The sequence below is a fragment of the Typopeltis vanoorti genome, chromosome 2 (assembly GCF_054136105.1).
Source record: "Typopeltis vanoorti isolate ZY-2024b chromosome 2, IOZ_Tvanoo_1.0, whole genome shotgun sequence".
Taxonomy (NCBI): domain Eukaryota; kingdom Metazoa; phylum Arthropoda; class Arachnida; order Uropygi; family Thelyphonidae; genus Typopeltis; species Typopeltis vanoorti.
The window spans coordinates 31,157,240-31,177,202 of NC_143550.1; the positions used below are offsets into that span (position 1 = coordinate 31,157,240).

Here is a 19,963-nt window from a genome sequence, read left to right on the forward strand (position 1 = left end):
ATCTCTTCATTCCAATTGATATCAACATAATTCACCCATAATAATTACCCTTCCCTTGTTCGCTAACCCAAATTGCTTATATTTCTTCATCACCACTCTCCACATTCCCTGGCCTATAGCAACATCCAATTAAATATTTCTTCCTGTCAACCTTCACCTCACATCACATTGCCTCAAAACTACGATTTCCCTCTTTTATGTCTACCTTATGTGGACATAATTTCCCTGTTATCATCGGCAGCACATCTCCCCCACCTCCTTCTTGTCTTTTCTGTCCTTGCAACAGAGATCTTGGATATTTTAGAGAGGGCTGAAAGAAGATTCACTAAGCTGGTGTTCTATGGAATGTGAGATATTAAGATGGATTGAGGAAATGCAATTTGTAGAACCTTGTGAAAAGAAGAAGAAGGGGGGACATGACTGAGCTGCAGAAGTTGATGAGGGGTTGTTACCAGATTAATGTGGAGAAGAATTTTTATAGAACAGAGAGGACAAGGATAGAACGATTGCCATCCCTGGAATCTGTATGAGGAGGATCAGGTTCTTTGCATGAAGAATGGTTAGTAAGTATAATACATTGCCTGAGAGTGTGCTGAGTGCAGAAACTATGAATGGATTTAAGGCATACAGTTTGATGATCGTTTCACATGACAGTGTGGACTTCCTCCAGTGAGTCTTTTGAATCCATGTAGTTTGATGATGACGATAATGATAGTAATGTACTCTATTCCAGATAGATCCCTAGTTGAATCTTTAGCAATGAGTTTATTGACTCTATGGGAATCTGTTAATAATAATAATAATAATGATTTTGGAACATCCTGTGTGTATCTGTATATAAGTCTGTACTGAAAAATATATTACTGCTTGATACACCAAATCTCTTTCCCATAATAAAATATAAATTTTGTTTTATTATTATTTACAAGCATCATATAAACCATTTTACAATTTAAATCAGAATAAAATAAATATATACAAAATATAAGAATATTTTATACAATTTCTATAATTAAAGCAATAATTTAAAACAAAATAAGGAGGGAATTTATAGGACACAAGCAAAAAATTAAAAACATCTACATACTCTATAAATTTAAAATGTGTTGAATAAGAAGTAAATAAATAAACAAACACACAAATAAAAAATAAATAAATAAATAAATAAATATCAACAGTAAATACCAGATTAACCATTTTCAAATTGATTATTTCGTACAATAAACCTGAAGTGGATTTCACAGCATCTTTTAATTTTGCTTAATCTTTCACATTCCTTCTATTCCTTTTTTTTATTTCTTAGGATGCCTACTGTTATGAAATGTAGAAGTTTAAAATGCAGTAGTAAGTAATAAAATTATTATTATTATTAACTCTATGTGGAAGAATAGAGATATAATAGAAAAGTAGCATTTTAAAAGTTTTAAGAGATAAGACTATTTATATCATGATTTATGTAGATGTAAATGTGAGTACTTTATTACAGAGTGCAGAAATGATAAAAAATAATCTGATATTTAAGATGTGCCAAAAGAGTGCATATTGATAGCATTTTCATTTGCATACATGATAAAACATCTGTCTTCTGGAAAAGGTTCATATACTCTCATTATTCTAAATAAAGTTTGAAATTATTATACCTACTTTAGTATCTATAAAAAGTAGCAACAAAGTAACAACAACAAAAAAATTCTGTTTGATACACCTTAAAATTGGTGCACTTAAAATCACAGTCATTTTTTTAAAGACAAATCTTCCAATCCACTGCAGTCCTCCAGTGATGACATTCTTTTCAAAAGTTGAAACAGAAAACCATCTGCATATTTTCATTGTATAATACAATAGCAGCAATAAATAAAATGAATTAAAACAGCTTTCAAAATTATTAACTTCAGGTTAAAAATATTTGTTCTTCAAGTACTTACATTCCACTGCCAATAATTTTTCTGTATTAAATGCTTTCCAATATCTATCTTTAGCTGTAGAAGAATAAAGCTTTTAATACTGAGCAAAGCAAAAGCCAAATTTTAGGCATTTCGTTTTATGAAAGGATGATTTTTTTTCCCTTTTATGGCACAGCTGCTGTGTAATATGCAGGATGTTATTTGTGTGTGTGTGTGTGTGTTATATGAGGCGCAAGCAGCAATGTTTGTATGAATGTATGGAGACATTTTCAATTAACCTGGCAGGGCACTCGTGAGTAGCCTGAAGAAGCAAAAACTCTTTGCTGAACATTTCATTCGTTTTTTGTGTTTACACAGCTCGAGAGTTGAATGTTCAGAGTTATGAATGACATACACAAAAAAAAGCTCAGTTTTTGGTATCATGAGGCCAACAGTTGGTCTAGGAGGACTGCGGCATGGATACCTGACTCCCTGAGTAGCTGTGTTACTTGCCACACTTCCAGGCCACTCCTGGGTGTTGTTCTTGACCTCCTGACTGAAGGCACTGATACAACAGCCTGGGATTATTTATATCCCATACTTGTAATTAGAATACTTGAAAAGACGTAGTCCATATTAACTCCTCAGTCCTTACCCATTTGCAATAAGTAGGAAATTCTCAGATGTGACTATTGTGCTTATGTAGAAAATAACAACTTTCCTTGACTGACATGTTACCTCTTCTGGCACAAGGAAATCACAGTCTTCCTGATGGATGGGGCTATGATTCCACAAATTATGCAGATTAAGAATTACTAAATGTTTCAGCTGATGCTATAATTTTGTATCTTCAATCTGTTGATCTGTAGTTTCTTGTTCACCAGATAATATTCGTCTATTTGTAGATGAAATATCTTCTGTAGAACTGTTTTTTAAATTATAATTTTCTAGGTCTACAACAACATTGTCTGTTGTATTCACATCTGATTCTTTAGCACCAGAAGGTTCACTATCACTACAAACATCATCTTCATCTTGTCCAAGACTCAGATGAACATAAGGCATACTTCTTCTTCTTTCTGCTTGCAGTATTCTATGTGCTGCTCTGTCCATTTCTTCTGGAGTTAGATTAATTGCTTCTGCCAGTTCTCTCTGGGCAGCACGTACAAACTCTGGATCACAGAATTTTCCTAAACCTTGTTCTTGAAGAACCTAAAAAAACAAAATCAATATCACACATGACCTTACATGTTTTAAGTATTTTAGATACCGAAACACTAACTTTAACATATATAAATATATAAAATGTGGTTGACAGAAGGGGGTATAATAACAGGAATAGAAGTCGCTGGGTATAGCATTTTTCGTCAGGATAGGAGGGAAAAGCGTGGTGATGGGGTACTGCTTATGATAAGTGATGACCTATGTCCTCTAAGAGTGGAGACTTTGGAAGGAAGTGAGACAAATGATTTTGAGAGCATATGGTGTGAGGTAGAGGTAGGCAAGACAGGATATTTAGTGGGGTGTTGCTACAGACCCAGGAGCATAGAGGATGGGGACCAGGAGATGTTTAGACAGCTAAGTTTGGCAAGTGCAAGAAGAATGATTGTTATGGGAGATTTTAACTACAGTAGTATAAATTGGAGAGAGGAAGATGCATGTAGCAATAGGGGAATGGAATTTCTAGAATTCTTGAGGGAAAAATGTCTTAGGCAACATGTAACAGAGGGAACAAGAGCTTCAACAGTTTTGGATTTGATTATAGCATCAGAAGAGTTGATAATAACTGAGATGACATCTCTCCCACCAGTTGGAGAGAGTGACCATATGGTTTTGACTTGGAAAATGAATAGACATGCAGGAGTATCAAAGAGACGGGAACTTATGTGGAATTATAATGCAGGTGATTATAATAGTCTTAGACGTCAACTTCGGGAAGTTTCATGGAGGGAAGAATTGGTGTGTGGGAAATTGTGAAAGAATATTTGTTAGCAGCAATGGTAAGTTGTATACCACGAGTGAAGAAGAGGACACGATTTGGAGTAAAGTGGATGACAAACAATATTAAACAGGAATTGCATGTGAAAAAGAGGCTATGGAAGAGATATAAGGAGACAGGTGAAGAGAGGATGCATGAAGAATATAAGACACAGGCCAGAAGAGTGACTAGTGTGGTAAGGAAAGCGAAACTGGAATATGAGAGGAGATTGTCCCTAAGATCCAAAGAAAATCCTAGGGAATTTTTTAGCTATGTGGCCAGTAGGAGGAGAAATGACTGTGGAAGAATGATATTGTGGGATAAAAATGGGAATAGAGTGACTGATGCAGGGAACATAGTGGAATTGTTCAATGAACACTTTATTGGAGTATTTCATCCTGGAGGAGTCAGTTTTAATGGTAGAGGGATAGGGCTGGTTCGAGGTTTAGAGGTACAGGAGGAAAGTGTGTTTCAGATACTGAGTACTCTAGATGTCAGTAAAGCTTTGGGACTGGATGGTATTTCACCACGAGTTTTGAAAGAATGTGCTAGGGAACTGACAGTGCCTTTAACCTGGCTTTTCAATGAAAGTCTGGTTTCGGCAAAGGTGCCCAGAGAATGGAAGGAAGGTAAGCTAGTGCCATTGCATAAGGGTGGTAACAGACTGGAGGTGTCTAATTATAGGCCAGTTTGTGTGTCATCAGTAGTTAGTAAGATCTTGGAGAAAGTAGTGAGGGACCATATACAGCATTGGGCAGATGAGGGTAATGTTATCAGTGGGAGTCAGCATGGATTTGTGAAGGGGCGCTCTTGTTTTAAAAATATGCTAGTCTTTTATGATAAAGTTACAAGAGCATTAGATGAGGGAAAGGCATATATACTGCAATTTTCCTAGACTTAGCAAAGGCATTTGACAGGGTGCCACATGATAAGCTGATATTCAAGTTGCAGCACATGGGTCTGGATGTTAGATTGGTCAACTGGATTCAGGATTGGCTGTCCGATAGGTATCAGAGAGTTGTGTATCGTGGAGCAATATCAAAGATGCAGAAGGTTACAAGTGGGGTTCCACAGGGCTCAGTACTGGCACCTATATTGTTTAACCTTTATATCAATGACATTGTCCGTGGATTGCAAGGGGATATTCGGTTCTTTGCAGATGATGCAAAGCTGGGAAGGGTTATTAGTAATAGTGCAGATGTGGTAGCCCTGCAAGAGGATTTGAATAAGCTAGATAGATGCGCAAATGAATGGGGGTGTCGGTTTAATGCAGCAAAATGAAAGGTCCTGAGGTTTGGGAAACATCGATGGGACACTGCATACTCTGTGGGAAGAGTTATACTGGAGGAAGTAGGGCGACACAAGAGATCTGGGGTTGATGATTGATAGAAACCTGAAATTTAGGGGATATATTGCAAAGGTGGTGTAGGTAACACAGAGAATTGCTGCAATACTGAGAAGGACGCTGACCTGCAGAGATAAGAGGGTTATCATTCCGTTGTATAAGTCTCTGATCAGACCACACTTGGACTATTGTTCTCAGATTTGGATAAGCTAGGATAAGGATTAGGATTTGAAGGGGATAAATTAACTGTGGAAAGGATACAAAGATGGATGACAAAGATGGGTTTAGGACTGTACAAGGATAGTTATGAGGATCAGCTGAGAGGAATGTGGACTGCAGAGTTTGGTGGATAGAAGAAGGAGAGGTGATATGATTGAGACTTTTAAACTGTTGAGAGGTGGTTACAGGGTTGACACTGGGGAGTTCTTTCGCTTGGTTGAACAGCGGGAAGGAGTGATGACAAGAGGCAATCCCAGGAAGTTACGAAAGGAAACTGTGAGCAAGAGGGTGAGGAGTGGTTTCTTTGCGTGGAGGGTGGTTGAGCCGTGGAATGCATTGCCTGATGGAGTAGTGAGGGCGAGAACGGTCAATGAGTTTAAGGAGTGGTATGATAGACTTTGTGTTTCTCAGGGGGGGACCTCCCCTCGATGAGTCTTGATAGACTTTATGTCTTAGGAAGGACCTCCCTCGATGAGTGTTTTGACTCCTTGGAGGCCTGAATAATAATAATAATAATAAAATATACCATTTCCATGTTTATGGGCTAAATGCCAAACCTTTCTTTTAGCACATGAGTTTCACAAATATATGTGTTTAAATTCTGCATACATATAAATAAAATAATGTGAAAAATATGAATGAATGAGTCCTACAAGAGAAAAGTTGGAGATATCAAAAAAAGTGTTAAAATGCTAATATTATTATTAGCATTTTATCACTAGGATAGGATATTATAAACAAGCTTGCTTATTTTTTATTTTGGTAAAGAACAGAATATGTAATCAAGCACTTTTAATTATTAATGTGCCATGTGAGATATATTTCAAGCTACAGACTACATTATTTCATTTATTTTTTATCTCCAATTTAAAAATGTAGTGCAAATAGTGGATCTATGTGATGTATGTGCCTCATGCATTATAAAAGACATTAAATTGAAAGGCAAGAGATGTGTAAGGAGTTTAGGAATACAAAGAAAGCAGATTATTATTATTACCCAAAGACCTCATGGAGTCAGAGACTGATCTGGGAGGTCCTTTTATCACGTACACAGCTCATCATACCATGTCTTAAACACACTCAAACTCCTTGCAGACACCACACTCTCAGGCAAGGCATTCCAATCATTTACAACTCTGCACGAAAAAACCTGCCTCTCACTTCCCTACTCAGACCCTCTTTATACAGTTTCCAGGAATGACCTCTTGTTCTCCCCCGATCTCCCACTATTTTCTATAGAACTTCTCCAGCATTGATCCTATAACAACCCCTAAATGTGTCCCCTAAATTTCAGATCCTTATTCACTATCACCCCCAGATCTCTTATTTCCTCTACCTCCAACAATATATCCTCACCAAGCATAAATTGTACATCCCATCTCTGTTTTCCATATTTTAAAACCTTACATTTTGCAATGCTGAACTCGCATCCCCATTTATTATTATTTATTATTATTCATGACACCTCCAAGGAGTCCGAAGACTCATCACGGGAGGACACCCACTATACAACTGTCTCCACCACTACACCTACCTCTACTACCAATCATCTGCATCAATGCCAACTGCCGCCCACCACCACCACAACTAGAATTTTTTGTCTGTAAATTGTGTGTGTTCTGAAGGGCTGATTTGTCTGTATGCGGAATGAAAAACCTGAGTTTCCCAGAGAAAAATCCCTGCTACCTCCATATGAGATCGGCTAACTCACCTTCGATTGAAAAAGTCCACATGAAGATTCCTCCCATCACAACGAGAATCGAACTTAGGCCTATTCCAATCGAAGGGCACAATGTACCGTCATTCTTCCAATTGCGCTACGGAGGCGTTATTTCCTTGTCCAATCACTCAATTTAATGCAAGTCTTCTTGTAAGGCCACAACATCTTCACTACTCTTCATGGTTCGTCCCAACTTTTCATTATCTGCAAACAACTGAATATCTCCATCCAAATCTCCAATATAATTAATATACAAGTTAAACAGTAATGGCCCTAAAACAGATTCATGAGGCACTCCACTAATGACTTTCCTTTTCCTGGATATCACTCCCCCATACACAACTTGTTGATACCTATCAGATAGCCAGTCTCCAATCCAATGCACTAATTTATATCCAACCCCATCTGCTCTAGTTTGACAGTCAACTTATCATGAGGTACTCTATCAAAAGCCTTTGCGAAATCCAAGTATATTACTGTGTATCCTTTTCCTCTGTACAAGGAAGCACTCAATTTATTGTAATAAGTAAGCAGATTACTAAAACATGACCTCCCTTTAGCAAATACCATTGTTATCAACCCAACTCTGGATCCCAGTTCTCACATGCTTCTCCAACAACTTAACCACAACACCTGACACACACACACACACACACACACACACACACAGATAGGCCTATAGTTTGATGCTTGAGTTCGATCTTCTCCTTTATGAAATGGCACAATCTTGCCCTCCTTCAACTCCATAGGAATTTGACCAAGTGCAAGACTCGTATTAAAAAAATATGTCAAGGCAGGTGTCAACTCCCTGGCACATTCCTTCAGAATACGTGGTGATATATTATCAAGTCCCACAGCCTTATTAACATCTAGTTTACTCAACTTCCCATACACCTCTTGCTCACTTGCAGTCAGTCTCTCCTCCCCATCATCAACTGCTCTCAATCTCTCCATGAAGTCACATTCACAAGATTGAAAGACCTTTATGAACTGCTCATTAAGTATCTCCACCACACATTCCGCAAAAGCTGTCTTTATACCATTTTCTCCAATCAATGTCATCCTTCCGTAATCATTCTTTCTTTTGCTGGGTACATGTCGAAAGAACTCCTTTGGATTCTTTTTGGCTTCATTAGCTAACTGCTGTTCATACCTCTCTTTAGCTGTCCTCAGCAACCAAGTCAGCCTCTTTGCCTGGTCTTTGTAGACCTCATGGAATTGGTTATTTCCACTTCTCTTATGCTGCCTCCACAGTGCCCTTTTTTCTCTGTATGGCATGCTTAATCTCTTTATTCATCCATCTCACACCTACCTTATTTATCCTTCTCACCCTTGGAATACATTTAATTGCATCTACTGGACAGTTTTTGAAAATCCCCCAAGCTGCATTGATCTCTTTTCCAGCTAACTCCTCATTCCATGCTACACCCACAAGCTGTCTCCTGAGCTCTTCATAATCACCCCCCCCCCTTGTAGTTCCACATATACCCTTTTCTCATAGAGGTCCTCACATCTCACACCTCAGATACAAGTATGAAAGAGGATAAGGATGCAGGTATTACTTTTTTATTTTATTTGCATAATGAGCAGGAAGATAGTAATACAAAGGAGGTTAGGAAATAAGCTATAAGAGTAGCAAAGCCTTGTAAGATATTGTAAACTAAGTCAAGAATTTCATGATTGTGTGATTTGAGATGGAATGATCAACAGTAATGAATGTTGATTATTAGAAATAAAATTATTTGAGGACTATTATGAATCAAAGCAGATAATGAAAACTAAAGAGGAGAAATGTTAGAATAGTAAGTGTCCTGCATAAGTATTATTATTGTTACATCCTACTTGGAGTTTGCAGACTCATCATGAAAGGTCTATTCAACATATACATATAAATAGAAGTAGTGTTAGAAAGAGTTCTGGAAAGATAAAGTGCTATTTTAAATAATAATTGACAATATTCCATGAATTTTAGGGTATTACTATTTATTTTTGATAACGTAGTGTGTCTGTGATTTCTACCAGATTTATTAGTTGAAATTGCCTTTTTTAAGTATAACACAATAGCGGTCATGGGGTCAACCATGCGAACGTCGACTGGTGCTAATAGGCGAGCACTACGAAAATCAAATGGCATTAACGACATAGAATTTTTGAAAATGATTTGATGTCGTGAGTGCGATATGTATGCATGGCAGAATGTAAGAGATATGTTTGTGGAGAGAGAATGAATGAGAGACGAGAGAAAGTATGAATTTGTCAGAAGTGCGATATATTGTTGGACCATGAGGAAAAGAATGCGAAAATGACTGGTGAGTTGTGATTGGGAGGACGATTGATCTAAGTGGACATAAGAAGGATGTGAGGATGAATATCAGGAGGCTATTGAGAAGAGTGAAAAATAACAGTGTAGAGGGGAAAGGTTGTCAGCATGTTTCTGAAGTATGATGATGATTAGTTGTGATGTAAAGACAAAATCGTGAATGGTATGCTCATGGAGCTGTGCGAGGAGGTAGTTTGTGGATGTATGGCAAGTGTTCGAGGGAAGAATGAAATTATACAGGCTTGATAGGTTGCATTTAAATGGCTTTGGAGTGAGTGTAGTGGAGAAAGTGTTGCTGGATGGAAGTACAGTGTGTGATGCATGCAAGAGATCAGAAGAAAGAAATTAAGGGAAAAATCGGGAGAGTAGTATTGAAGACAGAGAAGTGCTTAGCAGTGGAAACAGTAGTAGTGTGAAAGATGAAGAGAGAATGGGAATGCAAGAGGAACAGGGAAATGGGGGGGGACTTGGGTGGACAGGGAGATATAGCATAGGGAGAGTGGATGTTGAAAGAGGCAGTGAATGTATGTATGCAGATGGAGTATATTGAGATGTGGGTGGGGAAGTTGAGACTTGACAGTTATATGTGATAAGTAGTGATAAAGGTGATTGGGCAGGTGTGGTGGGGAATTTACAACCAACATGTAGCTTGGATACGACTGGTTATAGACTATATATACCAAAGTGGTTAGTTGCACTGAGGGTTTAAATATATAGACCTAAAAATGAACTGCTGTTTGTTTACAAATGTCAGAAGTATCAGAAATAAGGAGGATGAAATGAATTTAATAAATTTAGTTTAATCCTTTATCCAAGTGTGAGCAAACAAAGTATCTGCAGGACTGGGGTAAGGTGGTGCAAAACCAGGACGACTCCTTGCAAAGGTGGAGCAAGCTACTAACTCTCCTATCTCAGTATCTCCCATAATGCAAAACACATCTCCTTGCAGATATATCTAATGTTATGCATTAAGGGAAGGGCCACTACCCAGACTAGTTTCGACCTTTATTGAGGTCTCTTCAGTGGGAGCCAGGCCCAAGTGGAGATACCAGCCAGAAGCATTAGCAAGGTCATCTCTACCTATAGGAGTTGCCATGTGATGTGCCACCTTTTTAATAAATTACTCTGGGTTTAGAGAAAGATGTTGAAAGTTTATTTTTCACTTGGTTAGAATATAATAAATTTAGTTTAATCCTTTATCCAAGTGTGAGCAAACAAAGTTTGCACCTGACAGTATCTTCAGGACTGGGGTAAGGTGGTGCAACACCAGGACGACTCCTTGCAAAGGTGGAGCAAGCTACTAACATTCCTATCTCAGTATCTCCCATAATGCAAAACACATCTCCTTGCGGATATGTCTAATGTTATGCAGTAAGGGAAGGGCCACTACCCAGGAGGTATAGTTTTGCAGGAGGATGAAATGGTTTCACTCATTGAGTTTATTTGCCCCAAAATCTTTGGAATAAGTGAAACATGGTTGAATGAAGATGATGTAATAACAGGAATAGAAAGGGAAGGATACAGTATTTTTCATGAGAATAGAAAGGGCAAGAAGGAAAGGGAGAGTGCTGTTGATGATAGCTACGGAATTAAGTCCACATAAGGTAGACACAAAAGGGGAAAATAGTGGCAATGGTTATGGGCAGTGTGGTGTAACATAGGCGATGAGAGGACGACATATTTAGTTAGATGTTGCTATAGGCCTGGGAATGTGGAGGGTAGTGATGAAATGATCAGATCAGAATGAAGAGATAGCATTTGGGAATAAGGAAAATGAATTCTTGACAGACAACTATATCAGGCAGCATGTAAAGGAGGGCACACGAGGATCGATAGTTCTGGATCTGATCATTTCATCAGAGGATGTAATTGTGAGAGGGGGTTTCACACTTTCCTCCAGTTGGTGAGAGTGATCATGAAGTGATCATCTGTGCTGTGGCTAGTCATATGCAGACTTATTAGGAAAGGATATATGTGGAATTATAAGGCTTGTGATTATGACAAGCTTAGCAGACAGCTTGAAGCTATAACATGGAATGAGGATTTGAGTGGTGAGGAAATAAATGCTGCATGGGAACGGACAAAGAAATACATAACAGCATCAATGTGTGAATGTATTCCGAAGGCCAAAAGGCTGAGGTGTAAAATGGTAGAATGTGGAGCTTAAGCATGAAATCTGAATAAAGAAAGTACTTTGGAGAAAGTACAAGATGAATAATGTAATAATGAGCTACATGAAGAGTTTAAAGAACAAGCCAAGAGATTGATTCAGTTGGCAAGGAAAACAAAAGTGCAGTATGAGTAGAAACTGACAAATCAGGCAAAGAAAAACCCTAGAGAGTTTTTTAGATATGTAGCAAGTAGAAGGAAGAATGATCATGGTAATATGAAGTTAATGGATGAAAGTGGTAGAAACCATTCTGCCATTCAAACTGCTGCAGGACATTGTTGAGGTATTCAATGATCAATTTATAAGTGTGTTTCATCCTGATCAGTGTGGAATCATGAGAAAATTAAGTGTAGAGGACATAGAAGAAGATGGCTTAATTGTAAGTGAGCAGGAGGTTTTTGAGGAAATAAATAAACTTGATGTCAGTAAGGTGCTAGGATTTGATGACATATCACCACAATCTTAAGGGAATGTTCCGTTGAATTGGCAGTAGCATTGGCATGCCTGAAAAGAAGCGTAAAATTGTTCCACTGCATAAGGTGATAAGGCTGTAGATACAGCCTTATCACCTTATCTACTTAAGAGGTAGGATACAGAAATGAGTTGATAACAGCAGTATTCTCTGTGGTTATCAGTAAAGGTTTGTTAAGGTGAGATCATGTTTCACTAACTTACTTATGTACTATAACAAGGTGAGAAATACCTTGGCCAGGAGAGATGCATATACAATGGTGAAACAGATGGGATTGGATAACAGACTTCTGAGTTGGATCAGTTATCGGCTGTCGGATAGGTATCAGAAAGTTGTATATGGTGTGCTGTAGGGGGTCAGTGTTATGGCCATTGTTGTTCAATTTGTATGTTAATGATATTGGGATGGGTTTAACTAGTGATATGCAGCTGTTTTCAGATGATGCAGAACTGGAGATATCGATGCAGAGTCAAGCGGATGTTGTGGCCTTACTAGAGGACTTGAATAGATTGAATGAATGGACAGGTAAATGGAACTGTCAGCTCCGTGTTGCAAAGTGTAAGGTTTCAAGATTTGATAAGCAACAATTGGATGCAAAGTATAAACTTGGCAGGGAAACCTTAAAAGAAAAGGAGATGAGGGATCTGGGAGTGGTGGTGGACAAGGACCTAAAATTCAGCAGCCATATTGCACAAGTTGCGAAGATGTCATTAGATAATGGCAATCATGAGAACGTCCCTGACATGCAGAAATCGAGGGGTTATAATTCCATTGTATAAGGCCTTAATCAGGCCTCATATGGATTTTTTTGTACAGATTTGGTCGCCAGGTTTTGACGGCGACTAGGATATGTTAGGGTCCAGAGAAGATTCATAAAGGTGGTCAGTGCTCTTTAGAATGCAGAATACGAGGACAGATTGAGAGAATATAAATTACAGAGCCTCCTGAATAGGAGGAGGGATGATATGATTGAGACATATATAGAGCTAGTCAGGGGTGTTATCAGGTTGATATGGAAGAGATTTTTCATAGAATGGAAGAGGGGGGGGGATAGAACAGGAGGCCATCACTGGAAACTGTATAAGGAGGGGTGTGAGTAGAGTGGTCAGAAGCAGTTTTCTTGCATGAAGAGTGGTTGGTGAGTGGAATGCATTGCCTGAGTGTGTTGTGAATGCAGACACATTGAATCAGTTTAAAGCACGGTTGGATGAGCATTATGTGCAATAGTGTGTACCTCCCACAATGAGTCTCTGACTCCATGAAGGTCAGATGTTAATAATAATAATAATAATATGTATCATACTGAATTTTAAAATTGTGGCCACTCCTGCATTAACAACATATTCTTGTAATGTGTTCCATTCACTCTCAAGTCTCACTGTAAGAAATCTACTCCTCTTCACTACAATGTTACATAACTTGCACGGAAGTTATGTAACTAGCTCTCTGGTTCTTCCCCTCTTGCCTTCTACCTTTTTTATAATCTCCTCTGGATTAATCAAATAAAATCTCACTAACTTAAACGTCTCTATCATATCACCTCTTTTCCTCCTACCCACGAAACCCAACTCTGCAATTCACATTTCTTCATCCTCATTCCATAGCCAGCATTCCAGAGTCCTGATATTGTCTTCAGTCTTCTCTGGAGCCTCTTCAATATTTCCACATTACAATGAAAACAGGTACCAAATGTGAGAAGAACATATCAAGTGTGGTCTGATCATTGCTTTAGACAGTGAAACAACTACCTCCTTATACCTACATGTTAGTGTAATTCTTATCATAGTGTCACTACAATGTGCATTCTTTGCAATACTTGCAATATACCCTCTAAACTTCAGTCTCTGTCAATAGGCACTTCAAAATCTCGAATCTCATCCACTTCCTTAGTAGAGTACCATCAATATGGTACGCAGCTTTATATTTCTGCACTCCAAAATGATACACCTTTCACTTATTAATATTCACTTATAAATGTGAACACATTGAATCAGTTTAAAGCACGGTTGGATGAGCATTATATGCAACAGTGTGTACCTCCCACAATGAGTCTCCCACTCCCAAGGAGGATGACTTGGTTGGTAAGGGTAGCAAAAGTGAAGTATGAGCAGTAGTTTGCTAATAAAGCCAAAAGGAATCCTAGAAAGTTCTTTCGATACGAAGCCAGAAAAACAAAGAATGATTATTTTTTTAAATTTTTTTTTATTTTTTTTATTAATAATAATAATAAAGAATGATTATGGAAAGATGACATAATAATAATATTAAAACTACAACCCCACCCCTTTGTGCAAGTCAAAAGTCTATTCAAATCTTCCTGAAGGGAATTAACATAAACAGTGCTACTTATAATTCACCCCAACTTTGCATTATTAGCAAACAACTGAGGATTCCCAGTCATTTCACATGATATATCATTTACAAACAAGTTAAACAGCAAGGGCTAAAGAGTCATGGGCATGCCACTGGTTACCCTCCTTTTTTTCTTCTATCAAGGTTATGTTACAGATATAAACTAAATCAGAGATGAGTCCTTACAAATAAATATTGCAATAAAACAGTTTGCAATGGTTCGTAACTATACAAAGATTTCTTATATATACATCTGAAAAAGAAATTTTTGATTGCAAGAAATAATGCCTTTTTTGTTATACATTTTAGGAAATGTTTACATATAAAATAAAACTAAAAGTTATCCTTTCCTTTTTTATTTATTTATTCAAAATTGGCTGCCTTGAAAAAAAAAAAAGTAAGACAATCTGATATCAGATATCCTACAAGATCAACTAATGGACACAGAGGAAGAGAAAGGAGTGAAAAGAGAAATGGAAAGAGAAAGGAAACCTTTCTGATCAGAATGAAAATGATACTGCCATATGTAAAGGTTAACATTTACATATGTAAAGGTTAACAGTTTGAAAACTATCATATGCAAAGGTTAACATTTTATATTCTAAGGGAAATGATGCCAAGTGCAGCATTTTAATCACACTGAAAAATGCTGTAATTCACAATATTAATTAGCACAATTTGCTACACACTGAAACATTCTGTAACTGTTAATAATAGAAAAAAAACTAAGAGAGAGAAACATAAGATCAGTGATGGTTCCAAAAGATTAAAGACTATCAACTTTTAATCAGGACTATCACTACACAACAATTTTATGTATCATTTAACTAGCATATTTTCAACATATGCTTGATCAAGAGGAGTTGCTTACTGATGAAAACTGGATAAAATTGGGAGGAGACTTCCATGTGTCCTTTTAAGGAATACAGAGAACTAACCAGGACTTCTGACCTGACATCCAATCCTCACTGTCTTGTGGGGCATTTTGTTATTAGATTATCTACTTGGATACTGAACAAATGAAGCCTGAATTGTATTCTTATTGATATCATTTTGTTTTGTTTATTTTCCTTAAACCAAAACAAAATGATAGCACAATATGTTTTGGTTTAAGGAAAATATCCTTAAACCAAAACAAAATGATGGCATAACACTGTCTGGTTACACAAGGAACCCACTGTTTTCACGAGAGGAACCAGGTTAAACTGTGAAAACTCAGCTATCAAAAAAAAGCTCTAATGCAACATCATCATCACAGTTCAAGAGTGGAAGCATCAGCAGAAAAGAATCTGGTTGCCATTCACATACGGTTTTTTGAACCAACTTTTATTCTCTTACTTCCTTTATTCCATCTTCCTCTGTTCTTAGGAAGAGTCTTCCCCATACCACGGGGATCCAATGAATCCAACTCCAAGCTCTTCAAGAAACACATTACCATATTCTTTTCCTTTCTAATCACTTGTCCACATATTGTACTGTCATGTTATAGGTTTGAGATCCCTTGGGTATGGATATATATATCATTATTATTATTAACATATGCCCTCCATGGAGTCAGAGACTGTTGGAGGTACACTACTGCACACAATGCTCATCCAACCATGCCTTCAAATGATTCAATGTGTCTACATTCACAACATACTCAGGCGATTCCACTCGCCAACCACTCTCCATGCAAAGAATCTGCTCTTCACTCCACTGCTCACACCCTCCTTATATAGTTTCTAGCGATAGCCTCCTGTTCTACCCCTCTCCCATTCTAGAAAAAATTTCTTTGATAACAACCCCTGACTAGTTTATATGACTTAATCATATAAACCTCCCCCTATTCATGAGGCTTTGCAGCTGACATTGTATAAGGCCTGATCAAGGCCTTATCAACTGCCACTCCTGGATCTCTCATATTCTCTGCTTCCTTTAAAGTTTCCCCACCAAGTGTATACTTTGCATCCCATCGTTGGTTACCAAATTTCAAAATGTTACCTTTGCAACAGTGAACTGTTAGTTCCACTTATCTTCCCATTCATGCAATCTATTCAAGTCCTCCTGCAAGGCCATACATCTGCTTGACTCTGCATTGCTCTTCCCAATTTTGCATCATCTGCAAACTGCTTCATGGCACTAAGTAAACCCATCCCAATATCATTAATGTACAAAATGAACAACAGTGGTATCAAAACTGACCCTGGCACACTGTTAGTGATTTTCCTCTTTCAGGACACTGCACCACCTCTTTGATTTTGCACCTCTTGAGTAACACTTCTTTTCTCTATTATAATTGTTTATACAGACCATGACACAATTTCTGAAGTAAGAGCTATTCCAGGCTTATGGTTACTTATACTGAAATCCTGAGGTAGTTTGGTTTGAAAACTACCATGCTTAGTCTCCAAGCTAGATTCTCCATATATCAAATCCTTACCCCACCTACAGTATAAAACACACAAACCTTTCATGTGCGGAGGTAGCGTAAAAATTTACGTCACCTCCGCACATGAAAGGTGGCGTAAATTTTTACGCCACCTCCGCACATGATCATATCGGCAATATAATCATAATCATATTCAGATGATTATGATTATAGTCATAATCATCTGAATCAAATGAAGGCTGTTGAGATAAAAATTTATCTCAACAGATTTTCTCAAGGACTAATGGCTATTAATATTTTTTTCCTTTGTAGAAAAATTGTCATAGTTCCTTCCCTAATATATTTTCATGCATAACTACAATAGCATGAAAATGACTTGTGTCAAATTTCTGATACAAGATTGGTTCATGTTATTATTATTTTTTTGTCATTATTTCTGAAGTGTATCTTTCCATAACCCAGCTAGTTGCAATAATGCTCTTTGATTGAAAAGATGAGGGTTTGAATCCATCTGGGATGCAAGAGAACTTTACAATGTGTTTTTATTTTTAGCTGAAGGTGAGTTAACTGGTTGCATATGGAGGTGGCAGAGTTTTTCCCCTCTCAGAACCTTTTGTTTCCTGTAAAACAGATCAAATCATTAAAGAAAACACACACACTCAGGGCCGTTTTAAGGTAACAGCGAACCTGGTGGCCATCGGGGCCCTGCTCTCTGGGGGGGGGGGCTCCCATTCTCTTATTTTTTAAAATAGAGAAACCAAACAAATTTTCAGTGCTTGACATGGATCAGTTAAAATGTTACATAACCCTAATACAACTTGATGCAAAGTATTTTATGAAAATGCTATGAGGAAAAAACTTTGAATTACATTGAAAAGCTTAATTTAGTTTTGTCGATTGTCATTTTCAAACTCCGGTTACAAGAAACCAGGTTAAACAAAAACTGCTATAAAACTTCATTTTATTTTGATGCTAAGCTATGAGTTACTCACTTTTATGGAATTAACATTAACTTGATTTGGTTCATCCTATGTCAACAGTCACGAGTTTCTGACCAACGCATTGTTGATAATGCTTATGTGCAAATTTTTGTGTGCTAAAGCCAATATAATGCAAATCGAACCTTGGAAAGTATACCGGCACTTCTAAATTTCTATTTCGAGCACTGCAAAATATAATACATAAATAAATAGAAACTTTTTTAAATCTAGAACAACTTTCATAGCTGGAATGCCACAACAATGAATAAATCTTCTTGTGCGGCCTGCAGGTGATTGTTGAGTACCAACCGTAATATATACTTCGCAGTTCAGGTTCAGCTTTCTGCTTTACAAGTTCAAACTAGTAGATAAGTATATTGTGTTATTGTCTTGTTCTAGTTTGAGAATAGTTAAAAGTTATAGGAGAGTCATAGGGATATTAGGAGAACACGCTTCCCCTCAGTATTAAATGTTACGAAAGTGGTTGTGCCAAACGAAAGAAAATGAAAGAACAGGCAAAGACTATTCAAAAACTTCCAAAACTAACATTTTTTAAGAGCAGTGAAAGTGAAGTTGTTGGGGAGAATGGAGTGCGTAGGGAAAGGGAAATACAGAATCGCTAGCAAATTCTGTTTCAAGCAAGTCCTTGTGCAGTAAGAGTGTACAGGAAGAAAAACATCCGCTGGTGCTATAGCAAATGTAAGTACAAATAATGACAATTATAAGAGTTCAGATCCCAGACTATGGCCAATGGCAAATCATATCTTACAGGAGTACTGGGTTCAAAAAGGTCCATCTGAATGTCAAAATAATCAGTCAGCCTGAGAATATATGGTAGGAAGTAACAACTCAGAAAAAGAAATTAAGTATTTAACACCGGCAATGTTTTTGCAACGGTTGTCGAATGGAGAAACTCAACTTCGAGATTGGCTTATTTATTCTCCCACAAAAGGAAAAGTATATTGTTTTGTTTGTAAAGTGTTTTCAACTTCTGATTCCTCATTTATAATGAGTGGATTCAATGACTGGAAACATGGAATAAAGGCCATTTCACATCATGAAAATGGGGTGGAACACAGAAAATGCATGATGACATACTGCAGTCATTTAAAAGTGCATGGGCATATAAAACACAACTGGTAATCCAGTTCAACAGTGAGCATTAGCTGGATAGAAGTATTGAAAAGAATAATTGCAGTTATAAAATTTTTAGTGTCTAGAGGTCTGCTGCTAAAAGGAAACAGCCTAACCATAAGCTTGCTTAGGAATGGCAATTATTTAGGCATTTTGGAACTGATTAGTCAGTTTGATCCATTTTTATGTGAACATATAGAAGTATGGTAATGCAGGAAAGGGAGTTCCATCATATCTATCAGCTACTATTTGAGAAGAATTCATACAAATTATGGGAGTTTTAAAGTGTTGAAAACTATTGTCGCTGAAGTACAGAAAGCTAAGTATTATTCCATATTGGTGGATTCAACACCTGATATCACACACGTAGACCAACTGACATTTATAATAAGATATGTTTCTGGAGGTATTCCTAAAGAGAGATTTTTACAGTTTATTCCCATTCATGGGCATACAGCAGATATTCTGGCTGACATAGTCACGACTTTTTTGGATCAAAATAATATACCACTAATGAACTGTAGAGGTCAGTCCTATGATAATGCAGCAAATATGTCAGGGCATTATTCAGGATTACAGGCTAAAATTAAGGAATGAAATAAATATGCACTGTATATACCATGCGCAGGACATTCCTTGACCCTTGTAGGTGTTCATGCAGTAAACAGTACCTTAAATGTCATCATTAATTTTGATTTTGTTCGAAATCTTTACAATTTCTTTTCATCTTCACCTTATTGTTGAGAAATAATGGTTTTGCATTTGGGATCTCAGCTTAAAGTGCTAAAGCAATTGTCAAGAACTCGGTGGTCTGCACATGCAGATGCAGTAAGTGCTTTGTACAAAGGTTATGAAGAAATCAGATCGAGTTTGGATGATTTAGGAGGGAGTCAGGAATCATCAGAAACACGGCTTACAGCTCAGGGTTTAAGAGACAAACTAGAAACAAATTTTTTGGAATGACATACTGAAATGAATTAACAGTGTGAGCCAAGTCCTCCAAAAAGAAAGCATGAACT

General features: G+C 37.3%; 1 protein-coding gene across 1 annotated transcript in view; it reads right to left on the reverse strand.

Moving 5' to 3' along the window:
• Nucleotides 1–992: 992 nt before the first annotated feature.
• LOC150108907 (muscle calcium channel subunit alpha-1-like) overlaps nt 993–19,963 on the reverse strand; it is a 1,617,925-nt gene continuing 1,598,954 nt past the window's right edge. Inside the window, exon 47 of the mRNA XM_090414483.1 lies at nt 993–3,095. Coding sequence (XP_090270609.1) covers nt 2,718–3,095 — 378 coding nt within the window. The 3' untranslated portion in view covers nt 993–2,717. The remainder of the gene's footprint in view (nt 3,096–19,963) is intronic.